Consider the following 14,710-nt stretch of genomic DNA (forward strand, 5'->3'; position numbering starts at 1 on the left):
CTTGACATCATGCGGGACTCTTCTGGTATTATATCATGATATAAGTCGCTTTTATTTCGGAGTTTAATCTAAACACACCCACTAGGGGATCTAGTTTCACTATCAGTGACTAAGTAGAGAATGGTTGATCCGCGCCGCTTCCCGGATCTATGTAGATTTTGTTTAAACCTTCCCCCTTTATAGACTCACAGAATTGAATCTGTTGTTAAAATCTTCTTTCCTATTGTACTAGTTTCATTAAACCTTTATTATGCTATTAACTATGGATATCAAAGACACTAAAGAGGTTACCGCGAAGTATCGCCGTAATAAAACTAGGAGTTTGATCTAAACACCCCCTCTCATGCTAACACACCCCCACATGACCTACTAAGCCTAATCAGGATATATTAATGCCTGAACTTGTCTCGTCATGCCTTAGGCAGCAATAATTTATGACCGCTTCTTTCACCGCCTTCTACTCCCATCTTACCGCCTTCAAAACTTAATGCCTTAACTCTAAGGCCAGACGTAAAAAATTGACTACAAAAAAAGTACATATCCTTACAAAAAAAGAATCAGGCACCAAAAACTTCTCAAGTCTATTCTTAAGTCCATTCTCAAGTCCATTCCCAAGTCCATTCTCGAGTCTATTCTAGGTCGATGGGTAGGGGACGGCAGCGGTAACTAACTAGTTAACTAACTAGTTAACTAATACATGTTTTACGGGATTATTTCAGCAACAAGATTACCCACTGTCAACTTCAAGAAGCAATAGACCAAATCGATGCTCAAGAAACCAAATACCCCACCGTTATTAGAGAGGGGTCAGATGACCCCCTCTAGGTATATCTAGATCCAGTACTTACTTCCTTCCTTCCTTTTCCCTTCTTCTCTCCATCCCCCCGAGAGAGATTGTCCATAGCCAATCCAGTTGCTTTTCTCTCTCCGTTCTTTCCTTTCCCTGAGCAGCGGTTGCATTCCTTCCGCGCTGACATTTTTTCTTTCCCATCGTACTAGTTTCATCAAACCTTTATTGCGCCATCAACTATGGATATCGAAGACGCTAAAGAGGTTACCGCGAAGCATCGCCGTAATAAAACTACATACCTGATACATGTTTTACAGGATTATTTCAGCAACAAGATTACCCGCCGTCAACTTCAAGAAGCAACAGACCAAATCGATGCTCAAGAACCAAATACCCTACCGTTGCCATTACGACTTTAAATGTGCAAGATGTCCAACAATCCCTCTGCCTCGAACTTGATGTCGAGGATACTGAGATGGAAGCTATACAGCCACTCCCCCTCCCTTCCTATCTTAGTATATAATCCAAGATATGGATCAGAAGAGAAATTTAGCTAATTGAATATAGTACGCACTCTTAGCCTAATTAAAAAGGCTAGCGGTAGCTCGAAAATCAACGAGGCTAGTACACGATGGGTGATCGATGCGATTATTCTTGAAGCATATGAGGAGGCGACCCGAGACCTGAAAAATGCACAGCCTTTAAGCGTGCAGTGTGAACGGAACTATCAAGTTGGCCCAGTGGTTCTAAACCACAAGAAGGTCATTCTGAGTGGCCGACCGGACTATAGCGTCTGGTATGGAGAAAGCAAGGCTCTATGCCTCAATGTTTTGATCGTGGAAGCTAAGGGGGGGCTTAAGGGGACAAACCCGGTTGCCCAACTACTCGGATATATGGGTAAGTATCTCAATCAATATCTATATTGGTTCCTTTTTTTTTGGAGTTAATAAAATGTCAAATTGGCTACGGGGGGGGGGGGCTCACTGGGTTAGGACTCCGACTCCGGGGTTCTCGCAGTCAAGGTCCCGCCCCGTCTTACCTCGCTAGCGAAAGCGACCCTCCAACAGATGTCGCTAAGTATGCTATATTTAGCATGGTAGTCGCTTTGTCCGAAGAGAATTCCTGGGACTTCAGGCTGCGGTCGTCTTTACTACAATGGCTTGGTACGGTCGCGGTATCGACCAAGGTCAATCCCTGTAGGGGCTGGAATATCGCCCTCTGTTGGGTAATATGTACACGTGGACTTGCTCATGTACGTACTAGAGGCATCCGTAAAGGGCGTAGGATTTAGTGTAATTTGTGGTACAAAATTGATGTGGCCTAGTGTACCCAAAGGACCACCGTAATGGAGGGTCGTTAATTAAACGGAAAAAAGACCCCTATTGGTACATGAACAATGTGGTATGTGGTATCTCAAAGGCGATGAAGTACTGTCTCCCATCGCATCTCAAAAAAAAGGCATGGCGTCAAGACCATGATAGCTCGCAAGACAAAAGTATAACGCGGACCCTCGTGCTGACTCAAGGGTTTTGTGTCATCTGCACAATGCCCCTAGTCCGTCGTAGCGCATGAAGGAAACCTCGTGGTGTTTTTTCAACAGGCCGTTTCGACAGGAATGACTTTCCGGCCATCTGGGCATTTCTCAACTTCGGGTTCGTCGCAGCACAAGTTATTGGAAGGTTGATATGATTATGCGATTACGCGCCACCAACCAGGACCTGGTTGACGGGAATGTGAACTGCAGGGAGAAAGGAGGTCAGTTCGACTATTCCGACAAGGAAGACTTTGACACTTGTTCAACCAGTTATACTCACTCAGCTTGACGAAGTATCCAATGGCACCCTAAAACAACCCAGTTAGCCCACAGTCGCGATTAAAGATTGGGGGATTTGAGAAAGAGGTGGGGAGGGTAGGACAGTAAACATACCATAACCAAGAAGCCCATGCCAACAGCTTGGCTAATCTTGATGAATTCGCGCTTGTCGGCTGTAACCAAAGTCAGCAATTCTGTGGACGATCATGGGGGAACCTGGGGAAGGGCAATGGACATACGCTTGGTGCAGCGGCGCACGAACAGGGTTCCCTCACGGACAAAGTCCTTGGGGATATCAGCAAGTTCTTGGAAGGTGTCAGACATGGTGGATGAAATTGGGTGGTTAAAGGAGGGAAAGAAAGGAAAGGAGAAAGGGAAGATAAGGAACGGGGAATTGATGATAGTTGGCGTGATCAAGAGCCATTTGGCCTGAACTCGGGGAAACCACGGATTATTGTTTGGCCGGGCCCGGATCCCCAGCTTCACAGCTCCATCTTCATTCCCCTTCGGACTCAACTCCAAAGGAAAAAAAAAAAGAAAGAGTACTCAAGACTGCTTGACTTGTCTCCTTATTGCTTGTATCCTACAGCTACTTTCTCTGTGCGGCTGGTCTGCGAAACTTCCCTTTCCCTTTCTTTTCGACTCTACTTTCACTCTGTATCCGTCTGAGCTCGAGTGCCTGTACGCGCCTGATCGACTCGTTCTTCTTCACGGCAACTAGGTCGTTCTGGATTGTACGTATTGTCGCGTCTGTTTCCGTTCCTGTTCCTGTTTCAGTCTCTGTTCTTTTCTTTGCATCTGCGTGTTCAAGTCTTGATCTCGACGCGCCCATCGCCACCTGGTATTTGGATGGCTATCTTCGATTTATCGCGGTTTCCATTAATTTTCCATCGTGTGCTTGAATTCTGGCTTCATTCTCCATGCTAATGAATGGCCTACTTTTGACAGACATGTACTTTCCTTGATCCAGAAGACAAAAAAAAAAGAAGAAAAGACTGAAAAGGAACAAGGGCTTGTGTAAATCCAACCATCACGTTATTTCAAAATCGAATCTTTGCTCTCAATCCTGCTGTGCCCCCAGCCATCAGGACGCCATAGTACGCAATGGCGACTGAAGATGATAACTTCGATATTGACATCTATGGAGATGGTGGCGGTTACAACAACAATGAACAGGCCGATGATGGTGAATTGGTGTTAGATGCTCCGGAGCCCACACGCGCGCAACCTCAACAACCCTCCGGAAATGAAGGCGCTGTCACAGAAGAAAACAAAGCCCCTGTTCCCGCCACCACAAACTCACAGCCGCCTCCCTCTTCGACAAACGGCGATCACACAATGGCTCCCCACCAAAACACTACCTCCGATGTACCCGCGCCACATGGTGTCAAGCGAAAGGAATACGACGACCGCCCCTCTGATCCAGACGCGACAACTGCCTTGCTTGTTTCAGACCTCTCCTGGTGGACAACCGATGATGATATTCGCGGTTGGGTAAACCAGGCAGGCTGCGAGGACGAACTTAAGGACATTACCTTCAGCGAACACAAAGTAAACGGAAAAAGCAAAGGGTAAGTCGACATCGCGACAGTGTCTTTCCCCGATCGAGTTTCACTTCCCCCTCTCCTCCCCCCAACCCTTCATTTGATGCTAATCACCGTACCGCCTCGATAGTCAAGTTTTTATGGAGTTCAACACCCCCCAGGCTACAACCGCCACTAAGCACAAGATCGAAAGCCTTGCTGCCTCCGGCCGTAAATACATGGTTAACTACACCAATCCACACGTGAACCCATTCCGCACTCTCCCGAAGGATGCCCCAATGCGCAAGGATAACCCCCGTGGTGGCGGCGTGTCTACTGGATTTAGCTCCGGCAACCAGAACATGAACTTCAACAGCGGAGCGAATAATATGGGCATGGCTACCGGCGGTAGCTATCGCGGCCGTGGTGGATATAGTAACAACCGCGGCATGGGTGGTAATATGAACAACTTTAATAACCGATCCAATTACAACAACATGGGTGGAGGGTTCCAGGCCGGCGCTGGTGGTCCTGGCGCTCCTGCTGGTATGATGGGCGGGTTCCAAGGAAATATGCCAGGCATGCAAAACTACGGTTTTAATAACCGTGGGGGTATGATGGGAGGTATGCGTGGAGGGCCTGGGGGCATGCGTGGCCGTGGAGGCGGCATGGGCATGAATCCCATGGCTGGTGGTATGGGGATGAACCCTATGAGCGGTGGTATGGGGATGAATCCCATGGGTGGTGGTATGAACCCCATGATGAATGGAATGGGAGGAAACATGGGAATGCAAGGTAAGTGTGAATGTACTTCTTGGAGTGCAAGGGTCGCCCGAATGACATCTATGATGTTTTCGTCCGGTTGCCTCGTCTCTCGGAGACTTCCAGCATCTTCCAGGCAGATGACTTACTGATCTTCTGATAGGACAAGGATTCCAGGCTCCGAACCCAGCTTTCAACCAAGGATTTTTCAATAACCAAGGTGGTGGTGGTGGAGATGCATCCTGGAACCCCCACGGTGCGAAGCGAAGTCGCCAGGAGTAGGGTTCTCGCAGCTTCGCTCGTCGTGTGGGTTAAACCGCCCTGCCTGCCTCCATTGAATTGGACACGGAGTTTGGCAGTCTTAGCGTATTTCCTCGCCTACTTTTCTTATTAACTTCCCCTCCAGTTGAAGCTAGCTCCCTTTGGTTTTGTTCTGTTCGTCACGGTTGAAGCAAGGAAAGGGGCTCATTCACACTCGGAATAGGGATCGGCGTCATGTTTTGCAGGATTCGAGTCACAGTTTCTTTTTCATTACTCCTATGTTCTATTTCACTCATGTCTTTTTTCCCTTTTTTTCTCTTTTCTTTTTTTTTTCCGTTGCAATTTCTTTATTTTCTGGTCTCGTGTATTAGATGCAATTCAACGGTGTGTTTCTATTCATGTCTTGTACTTTATATATGGCGAATTTGCTGGTTCGGAGCATACTTGTATTTGGGATTTGGAACCCACGGTGTATGATGATATTATTGTTCAATGTTGCTTGGTGCTCAGATTGTTCGGTTGAAATTCCGTGGGAAAGAAACAAAAGGTTGGTGTGATTGATCACTTGAGTATGTATACTCAAGTGCTGTGTATCCTATTCTATTCTCACCTGCGTTTCATAATCCTTGCAATATGTGTTATGTGGAATTATGAGTTATTTCAACAGGGATGTCCAGCTATACGCCACGGAAGCAGTTTGGTCATTGTGCCTGCACACTTATATCAAGTAAAATTGACATTGAACTTGCAGTCGGTCTAGAGCGGAGCTCGGTGGGTCTGCTTCTCAGGTACTTTATAGCTACGCAAAACTCTGTGGGGGTGAGGTCGGGGGAGAGGGGGGAAGTTATGTAGGTCGGCAAACACGAATGGCTCCGAGAAGAGGATCATTCGCCATAGGCCGACGTGAACTGATGGCTACTGACACAGCGCCATACCTATCGCAGTTCTGATGGACCGAGGTAGCAAGCTTGAGTGCTGAATGAATACATTGTTAAAATGTCTGCAAGCCGCATTTACTTGAATGCTGATTCTACGTTGAGTCGAGTCCGATCGAGAAAAAATTCATCAAAGAATAGGAATGATTAGTATGTATGGACAAAGAACAACCTAGTGCGAAAGCCACCAGGGCGCGTACCAACGCACAGAACCGTCAAGTAGCAGGGGGAACAAGAACGGCAGTATGGATGGGTATCAAAGATGCAAGAAAGGGGTATTACACAGAATCGACGAAGCGTGGTATCCCAAATGTAAACGAGCGGATGACGTCCAATGCGTCGTGCCTTTCCTCCAGATTGACCAAATCATAGCCCCCAGCCACCCATCAGATCATCTAACGATGACCGGCGGGCTCTTAGGAGAGGTAGGAATATCGGAAATAAAAATATATAAAAATAAATGCACAAGAAGCGAAGGTGTTGGTCTTTTACGAAGTGACCAAGAGGGGCGCATAGGCGCCACCCACGACGGGTCGAGCAAAGAAAGTGGTGGAGGGGTAACTGGAAGTCGGTTAGTTTTAAGTCAAAACTATCCAATATGGGTGTGGGATAACGTACTCTCCGGTGATGGTGTCGTAAAGGTCAGTGAGCGCCTTGTTGGTTGGGGTCTTGTTTAGCCAATTTACTAGATCGGTGAAGAACATGGACCGGGTATCAACCGCTGAGATGGCCGCAGCGAATAGTTGCCAGTCAACTGTGTCTATGTTAGCATATGCAGAAATATTCAATTTTGGAAGATGACTTACGCTTGGTATAGGTGTGGCGGGTGTCAAGAGGAACACCATATGTGTTAGCCACAGTAGGATAGAAGTTGCTCTGCATCTGGTAGACAGACTCGGGTACGAGGCCCAGGCCCAGCTGAGCATCCGCGTAAAGGTTGTACAGGAGACCTGTAAATAAGATGAGCAAATGAACGACTTCATGCATTTCGAAATGAACTTACCGTGGCTGCTAGTGTTGCCGTAGCTCAGGGTGGAGTGAGGTGGGGAGGCAGCGTGGTTGATGCCAAGGGTTTGCCACTGAGTAATGTAACTGTGCGCGATGCTGGAATAATTGGCAGCATCGGCAGTGTGGCCAGTCTCATTGGCAATGACAGACATCGCCTGGATAGCAATCATACCCTTCAGAGCCAAGTTGGTTTGGTTCCTAATCACAATCAGTCAGTCTTGCAATTATCGCTGCAATAGAAACTCATTGGACTTACGCCAGTGATCCAGCAAAGTCATCGGTCGAGATCTGGTTTGCCGGGTACAATGCCTCAGCCACCAGGTACTCGGTCCACTGGGTGAGCAGGTTGTAGTGGTCGGACAAGTAAGTCGTATCCTTGGCCGCCTGTGCGTACGCCAAAGTCATAATAACCATGTTTCCACATTCCTCCAAAGGCATCTTCTCATCATTACCGTCATTGTGACCAGTAGCATTAGGGTAGCTGGATCCCATATCGTGCATAGCCCAGCTGTTAGGGTACTTTCCAGCCTCTTGATTCTCGTAAAGTGGCGCCAAGACCAGCTTCAGGTATTCCGGGTTGGTGTAAATGAAGAATGGATAAGCTGGGAAGGTGACATCAACGGTGTTAACATTGCCATCAGATGAAATTTCCTTCAGGAACAGATACATGGTCTCTTCCGTTCCACAGAGTTGTGTAGCACCAAACACTTGTCGGGCAGCAAGGGACGTAAGGGCAAGGTAGTCATCACCGCCAAGAGCAATGGAGTCACTCTCAACCTGGTTGTCAAAAGTGTCAGAAAGAGAGCTGGATTCGCTGAAGTCTCCGTGGAAGAATGCCAAGGCATCCAACTCAGTATCGAAGTACGCTTTCCAGAGAGATTGCAAAGGAGCATAGGCAGATGCACCCTCATATTGAACTGCTTCATCTTGAGTCAGGCCGAGAGAGAACAATGTGCTGACTGGAGTGGAGGAAACAGAGCCCAAGTTGGACGCGAATGCGAAAACTGGCCACTCATCCTGGATGGCTCGGTAGTTGGTATCGGCACCATTGGTGAGGGTACCATTAGACGAAAATTGGCCACGAACAACGGTATCCTCGCCAGACTGGTGAGTCGTGCCAGTAGCAACATCGGTAGCCCAGTACCAGTAGCCCCACTCTCCCTGTTGATTAATCTCGGAGAATGCAAGCTGGGTCTGACGGTAGACCTTGTGGTAAGCAACATCGCCAGTAGTACCGTAATCCCATTCAGCAACCACAGTTCGGTCTCCCGATACCCATTCTGCGCATGTCAGCAAATCTAAATTCTAGCTTTTTTTACACCTGAAATGGAGGGCTTACCGGCAGAAATATCAGCGTAAACCTGTACATCGTGTGCCTTGCCATCAAGGGAAGACACTTCGACGTTGAGGTAAGAGAAGACAAGAGATTGGCGGCGGAGATCATCAGGCGTAATTGGCGACATGAAAGTAATGTTCATTTCAACTTTACCAGCAACATCCATGGTGAATATGCTTTTGGTAGATGTATACTCCAGCGCGGTTTGATTAACAGTTGTAGATCCAGGCAGTCCCATCCAAGTATAGGCGATGCCATCAACACGTACCAAACCACACCATCCGGTGATTTGGTTTCTATTTGTGAAACAAACATTAGTTCTGGATTCAAGACAATTGCAGATCCCAAACTTACTCCCAAAACGTTGGCCATTCACCGGCCAGGTATCCACCATCACCACCATCGCTTCCAGCGTCTAACCAAGTGCTAAGATACGGCGACTTGACAGCCAACGGCACAGCTGGGGGCCGGGCAGGCGTAAACGTCGATGTTGCTCCCACCGAGGCCACCACCGAGGCCACCAAAAGACCAAGATTATAAAGCTGCATTATACCGGGGGTCGTCGAGGAAAAGAAAATAAAGGATTGGACGGGATCAATGCGATCAACCTAGGAACTTGTCCTCTTTTGTGATATTGTTTGTCGAAAGGAGTGTAAAGAAGAAGAGACAAGGGAGCAAAAACAAGAGAAGCTCCAAGAAAGCCAACTGCACGAGCACTGGATAAGGCAGAGCAAGTTGCAGGAAAAGATCGGCGTTGTGTTTACAGGAATGCCAGGGGCATTTTTATAGTTGAACTGCCAGGCGAGCGAGACCAATAAAGGGGAACTCTAAAGATCTGTCCCAGACCCGCATGCCAGAATGCACTGCTCCACTCTATACGGCCAAAAGGAAAAGAAGGAAAAGAGAAAAGAAAAAAAATTAATAAATAAATAACCCCAGTCTAGTGCGATGGAAATGGTGATTACACCGAGCAGCAGACCTGCATGGAGGTCGAAAGTTCCGAGCGCGCTGTCGGCTGATTTCCGTCAGTGCCCGAATAGATGAGATCTCATGCGGCCTCACCTGCCATATGGTAAGGGGTGTAAAGACGCGATGTGAGGGGTGGGTAGGATTCATTGTAGTGCAGGGGTAGAATAGGGATCATCATGGCGGGCATAAGCCTTTCTTTGCTCGGGTGGGGGTTCAGTTGAGTTGGAAGACTCACTGGACTCTTAACTCCGAGCGAAAGAGATACGGTCAAAGACGCTTCAGGGTCGCATGGAACAAGCAGCGGTCTATGCGAGATCGACAGCGGTCAGTGGCGCCAGCGAGTCAGGACAGCGAAATTTAGCCTTTGGCCAAACAGCTTGCAGGTGACAGGGCACACGGGATGGCGCAAATAAGGATGCGGAGAAAATGAATGTGATGTGGACAAAAACGAGTGGATGAGTGTATTGGATAGGCTCAAAATGACGTTGAACGCGATATGTGTTTGCTCATCTTTTTGTCTTTTCCGGTGGCTCAAAATAAGTCAGGCAAGCGATACATGGTGAGCATCGTGAGGAAGGTGCCAGGTCGGCGTGATGGCATCATGCGCGCGATTTCCGTCGGCAGTCGGCTTCATGCGAATCTCTTAATGCTTGGCGATAATCATTCAAACTATTGATATTAGTGCCCGACAAATCTGCGGGGTTTGATCAGCAGAGCGGATCCGGTTGTGTTGTTAGGGTAATCTCGTGGAGTCTTGAGTACAACATGGAACGGATACAAGCACGACATGCAAAATTCGATTTGAGAAGATCCTTCGGGGACCTGCAGCGGTGGAAAGGATTGTGTAGATTGTGTTCCTCATGGCTTATACAAATGTTCGAATCAGAGAGATTCCCCTTGCAGAAGTATAGGGCTGGTACGCGTCAGCTTGCTTGGTTGGACCTGAACATCCCCGATCGTTGAAAGTTCAATGTATCTGGTACTTTGATTTTGGTGAGAGACGGTCGCGTGAGCCAAGTACCCGGTACCTGATCTGCGCCACATGGGCCCCATCTTATTCATCAGTCCCCTTGCCGAAGAATCAGGCCGTGATACGTCAGATCCTTCTCTCAGGGGAAATTGAACCTTTCCAAGATTATGCACTTACTTCCCTGCTGAGTCCAAATTTCCGGTGTGAATAGATTGTGGTGTAAGGCGATTGGAGGAACTCGATAGATGCAGAAGCTGAAAGAGTGTGGCTGATCGGATGTAACAACAACACTTGAACTATTTCCGTATACGAAGTATACATACTCCGTCACTAGTATTCATGGATATACATTAACATCTACGGAGTTTATTTTTCTTTTTTTCAGCCATCTCCGCGCCTCAGGGCTCCATGATCATCTGCTTTCTTCAGGGAAATTTCCACCACCGGTAATTATGGTGTAGTACCGAAGGACTGTGCACAACCCACGGGCCTGCGGACTAGTACTTCATCGCACCTGAGAGACAGTATGCAAGCACTCGAGACCTCGCAGCCAAATCCACTTGGGCTTCACCGCCGCTAAATCAATGAGCGATATCACAGTAACACTTTAAGTGGGGAATGAAACGGGGTTCTTCAACTGCACAGGTCTGAGTCCTGCACTAGCTCCGCGGTTCCGAGTGCTCCACGAAGTATACCTATGGAAGGCATCATGACCGCATGCACTATAACCCCTTACCCGGTCATTCCGGCTGCCATACGCTGGCCATGCCTCAAACGTGGACATTGCCCACCAGACCGGGATTGCATCTGCAGGATACTGCAAGTGGTCATTGGCCGGATGACATGGATTCAAGGGTGCGGATGTTTCCTGATCAGAACTCGTGGCCCGCGTAAATCAACGTGATAGGTACCGACTAGTCCTGGAAGAGAGCCGCTTAATGAGACAATAGTATCTAGTTAACGCGTGCGTGAGAATTGGCGAGACCCGAGCCTCGGATATTTCTCATGGCTAAACTGAGATCTTTGCATTGAACCGAGATTATGCCAAAATTGGATTCATTCGATATTAAGTGCCTGTTTGATCGGGAATCTCCAACTTGATTTGTTACAAGGTTGCTGCATGTGCGATGGCGCAAGAATCAATGACTCGGGTAAAATCTCAAAAGTTGATGTTGGGCCGCTCTCCACCTGGGGCTGGGCAACTGGCCAACATTGAACTTTCTCGAGCACTATGATAGGGCAGTTCCAACTACAACATTTAAAACATTGAACGCGAGCACTCAAGTGCTTGAGGTATGCTACTGAGGACTTCCAAGGTTGAGACGAAAGTTCAAATGTTCTGACATTTCGAACATTGAAGGTTCCAATGTTCCAATGTTCGGGGAGTGTACCCTTGCACAACATACACATATTTATATATGCACATTTTCATTCCCGAACATTTGAACAATCAACATTTGAAGCTGGATAGATCGAATTCGATTTGAATTTACCATAAAGCCAAGAAATTGATAGATCTACACATGTAGGAATTTACAAGCAACATTTCAACTCAATGCACATTTGTTGATAAGTAGATCTATGCATGTCTGCAATAAAAAGTTGAGATTCAATGTTAGTGATTGATGAGATTTTGTTTGAAATGTTCCGATAAACCACATGCCAGTTGACCTGGGCATGTAGAACCTAGTGGTATGCCACCTGGGCAACACGTGCCCGGCTACATTAGATTTGAAGATTCATTCTTCATTGAAAAAGAAAAAGCCACTGGGCGTTATACGGGTCAACTATTGATAGTAGTACATATATTGAATTTGATTATTGTATTCAAAGTTTCCTCAATTGATCTTCAAAGGGTATCCACTACATTCAAAAGAAACCAATGATACGGAATGCCTAGAACATCAATATCATCTGAGAGCCACGAGGTTGCAAATGTTTGAATGGGCCTAGAGTTCTCAAGATCAGATGTGCGAGACATCCATGGGTATGAGGCTACAGATACATTTTTCGAATATGATTTACAGGAATCCGGCTTCTTCTGAGAAATGATTCATAAATCGTGGGATTCAGGTGAACTCGGAAATTTTTGATTTTTGTTTCATTCAGGGGAATCTATGCACAGGCTTGAGATGTGCCAGGGCATCGGAGACCCATCACGCGTCGTCTCATGCAGCCCAAGTCCAGTTCCAGCCACTTGGGGCGTGGAAAGCGACGTAAACCCAGTTCTCAAATAACACCGAATAACCACGCGCACCGAACCCAAAGACCCATTTTCCATGCGAGTCCCTTAGATGTGGGTGTCGTAGGCGATGGGGACAACGGTCTCGGGGACGTTACCGGCCTGGGAGACCAGGTGGCCGTCACGGGGACCAACAGCCTGGCGCTTCAGGTGAACGTGGATACCCTTCTCCTTGGCCTCACGCTTCTTGAGGGCGTTCTCCTTGACACGGTTGATGAACTCCTCGCGGGAGCGGGAGTGGGAGACGTGCTCAATGCGGACGCTGATGCGCTTCTCGAGGTAGCGGTTGTCGACGCGCTTGTAGAGGAGGACACCGACCGAGGACTTGGTGACGTTGTAGACGACACCGGTCTTACCGTGGTAAACCTTGTGGGGCATACTATTCAAAAGTCTCAGTTATTGCGTTCCATATTTCAAAGGGCAAGTGTGTGTGTGTGTGTGTGTGCATGTGCGATGTGCAAGTGTCGAATGGGTGATTTTTTTTGGTGGAAGTTTGTTGGTTGCTCATTTTAAATAGCATTTGGGCGGAAATAAAGCAAAAGGGAAGAATTCGGATTGTACTGACCCCTTCTGGACGGCACCGTTAACCTTGATGTCGACGATATCACCGACACTGTAAAATTTGTTAGTTTCCGCAATTCTTTGGAATTTTCACATCGAGTTTCGACGGTTCAGAGGTTCGAGCATACCGGTAGGTCTTCATGTAGGTAGACAGGCGGATCATACCGTGCTCCTTGAAGGAGCGGCTGAAGGCATACTGTTCATTCTCGTCAGTATGGTCGTTCGTTCTCTTTTCCGTTTTCTCTCTCGTCTCTCATCCGACTAGGTCGTAGCTGGTCGAGTCGTAGAGATCATAATAACTGGAATATGGCGACGTACCCGAGTGCCGGCACGCAGACCGTACGAGTGAGGCATGGCGACGGTATTGGTGTTTGGTGCTTGGTGGTGAGAATTGGCGACAGCGGGCCTTTGTTCAAGATTGAAGCGTAAGACCCGATTAATTCTGTGTCGTCATGTGATTTGTGGGCTTCGTGTGATCCCGTGATTTTAGCGGCCCTAGCCCTTTAGCTCCGAGAATTGGCCAAGTAATATAACCCGTTTCGGACTAGTGCCGAATAAGCGATTACGGAGTTGAACTTCCTGATTTTCGAACTTTGGACGTTTCCTTGTAGTGTGCTCAACTTCGCGACAACTCAGCAACCATGGCCCCGTGAGTATCTTAAAAATCATCGCAGATTGTATTCTCGCATGATTCTAACCGTCTGAATGATAGTCGCGTTTACTCCAAGACCTACAAGGTCCCCCGTCGCCGTATGTGAAATCCCCAATATCCCACCAAAACCTTTAAAAAAAGTCTTCAAATCGCTAACTTCATCACAGCGTTCGAGTCGGCTCGTCTGTTAGTACTCTCCGGCCACTGATCAGAAGCGTGCTTCTGTTTAAGTCGTGACGTTCCAACTAACCATTTTTTAGTGACTCGGAACTGAAGGTTGTCGGAGAGTTCGGTTTGCGCAACAAGCGTGAGGTTTGGCGTGTGCAGCTTACCCTGTCCAAGATCCGTCGTGCTGCTCGGTATGTGGAGGAACAACTGTCAATCGCGCAATGGAAATGCAATTGTGTACTAACACTGTCGTTAGTGAGCTCCTTACTCTCGATGAGAAGGACCCCAAGCGTCTCTTCGAGGGTAACGCCCTGATCCGCCGTCTCGTGCGCATCGGTGTCCTCGACGAGTCCCGCATGAAGCTCGATTACGTCCTTGCCCTTAAGGTCGAGGATTTCCTTGAGCGTCGTCTGCAGACCTGCGTGTACAAGCTTGGCCTCGCCAAGTCCATCCACCACGCCCGTGTCCTGATCAAGCAGCGCCACATCCGTGTCGGCAAGCAGATCGTCAACGTCCCCTCCTTCATGGTCCGCCTTGACTCCCAGAAGCACATCGACTTCGCCTTGACCTCTCCCTTCGGTGGTGGCCGTCCCGGCCGTGTTCGCCGCAAGAAGGCCGCTGCCGCCGCTGGTGGTGACGGTGAGGATGCTGAGGAGGATGAGGAATAAATTAGCACCTAAAAAAGAAAAGGGGCGTCTGGTCGGGTTTCGCTTTGGGCAG

At 48.0% G+C, this 14,710-nt stretch overlaps 6 protein-coding genes across 6 annotated transcripts; 3 read left to right on the forward strand and 3 right to left on the reverse strand.

Moving 5' to 3' along the window:
- Positions 1-1,029: 1,029 nt before the first annotated feature.
- Positions 1,030-1,990, forward strand: N7466_005948 (uncharacterized protein; the record flags this gene model as incomplete). The annotated part of the gene is made up of 5 exons (XM_057165345.1): positions 1,030-1,072; positions 1,108-1,305; positions 1,358-1,586; positions 1,651-1,687; positions 1,883-1,990. 5 exons carry the CDS (start codon positions 1,030-1,032, stop codon positions 1,988-1,990), a joined length of 615 nt encoding a protein of 204 aa, XP_057020944.1.
- Positions 1,991-2,487: 497 nt separating this feature from the next.
- N7466_005949 (translocon subunit SSS1) lies at positions 2,488-2,927 on the reverse strand (the record flags this gene model as incomplete). The annotated part of the gene is made up of 4 exons (XM_057165346.1): positions 2,488-2,528; positions 2,605-2,632; positions 2,718-2,776; positions 2,843-2,927. 4 exons carry the CDS (start codon positions 2,925-2,927, stop codon positions 2,488-2,490), a joined length of 213 nt encoding a protein of 70 aa, XP_057020945.1.
- Positions 2,928-3,707: 780 nt separating this feature from the next.
- Positions 3,708-5,170, forward strand: N7466_005950 (RNA-binding protein; the record flags this gene model as incomplete). Its single annotated transcript, XM_057165347.1, has 3 exons — positions 3,708-4,174; positions 4,278-4,921; positions 5,052-5,170. The coding sequence occupies 3 exons, from the start codon at positions 3,708-3,710 to the stop codon at positions 5,168-5,170; spliced, it is 1,230 nt and encodes a 409-aa protein (XP_057020946.1).
- Positions 5,171-6,572: 1,402 nt separating this feature from the next.
- Positions 6,573-8,976, reverse strand: gta1 (glutaminase GtaA; the record flags this gene model as incomplete). The annotated part of the gene is made up of 7 exons (XM_057165348.1): positions 6,573-6,645; positions 6,703-6,838; positions 6,891-7,034; positions 7,088-7,290; positions 7,349-8,372; positions 8,432-8,724; positions 8,783-8,976. 7 exons carry the CDS (start codon positions 8,974-8,976, stop codon positions 6,573-6,575), a joined length of 2,067 nt encoding a protein of 688 aa, XP_057020947.1.
- A 3,681-nt stretch (positions 8,977-12,657) lies between these two features.
- On the reverse strand, positions 12,658-13,524 carry N7466_005952 (60S ribosomal protein eL21; the record flags this gene model as incomplete). The annotated part of the gene is made up of 4 exons (XM_057165349.1): positions 12,658-12,988; positions 13,175-13,222; positions 13,299-13,366; positions 13,489-13,524. 4 exons carry the CDS (start codon positions 13,522-13,524, stop codon positions 12,658-12,660), a joined length of 483 nt encoding a protein of 160 aa, XP_057020948.1.
- Positions 13,525-13,811: 287 nt separating this feature from the next.
- On the forward strand, positions 13,812-14,658 carry N7466_005953 (40S ribosomal protein uS4; the record flags this gene model as incomplete). Its single annotated transcript, XM_057165350.1, has 5 exons — positions 13,812-13,819; positions 13,883-13,920; positions 13,990-14,008; positions 14,083-14,181; positions 14,247-14,658. The coding sequence occupies 5 exons, from the start codon at positions 13,812-13,814 to the stop codon at positions 14,656-14,658; spliced, it is 576 nt and encodes a 191-aa protein (XP_057020949.1).
- Between the last annotated feature and the right edge of the window lie 52 nt (positions 14,659-14,710).

This window comes from Penicillium verhagenii (assembly GCF_028828195.1).
Source record: "Penicillium verhagenii strain IBT 33310 chromosome Unknown utg000006l_segment0_segment0, whole genome shotgun sequence".
NCBI classification, from domain to species: Eukaryota; Fungi; Ascomycota; class Eurotiomycetes; order Eurotiales; family Aspergillaceae; genus Penicillium; species Penicillium verhagenii.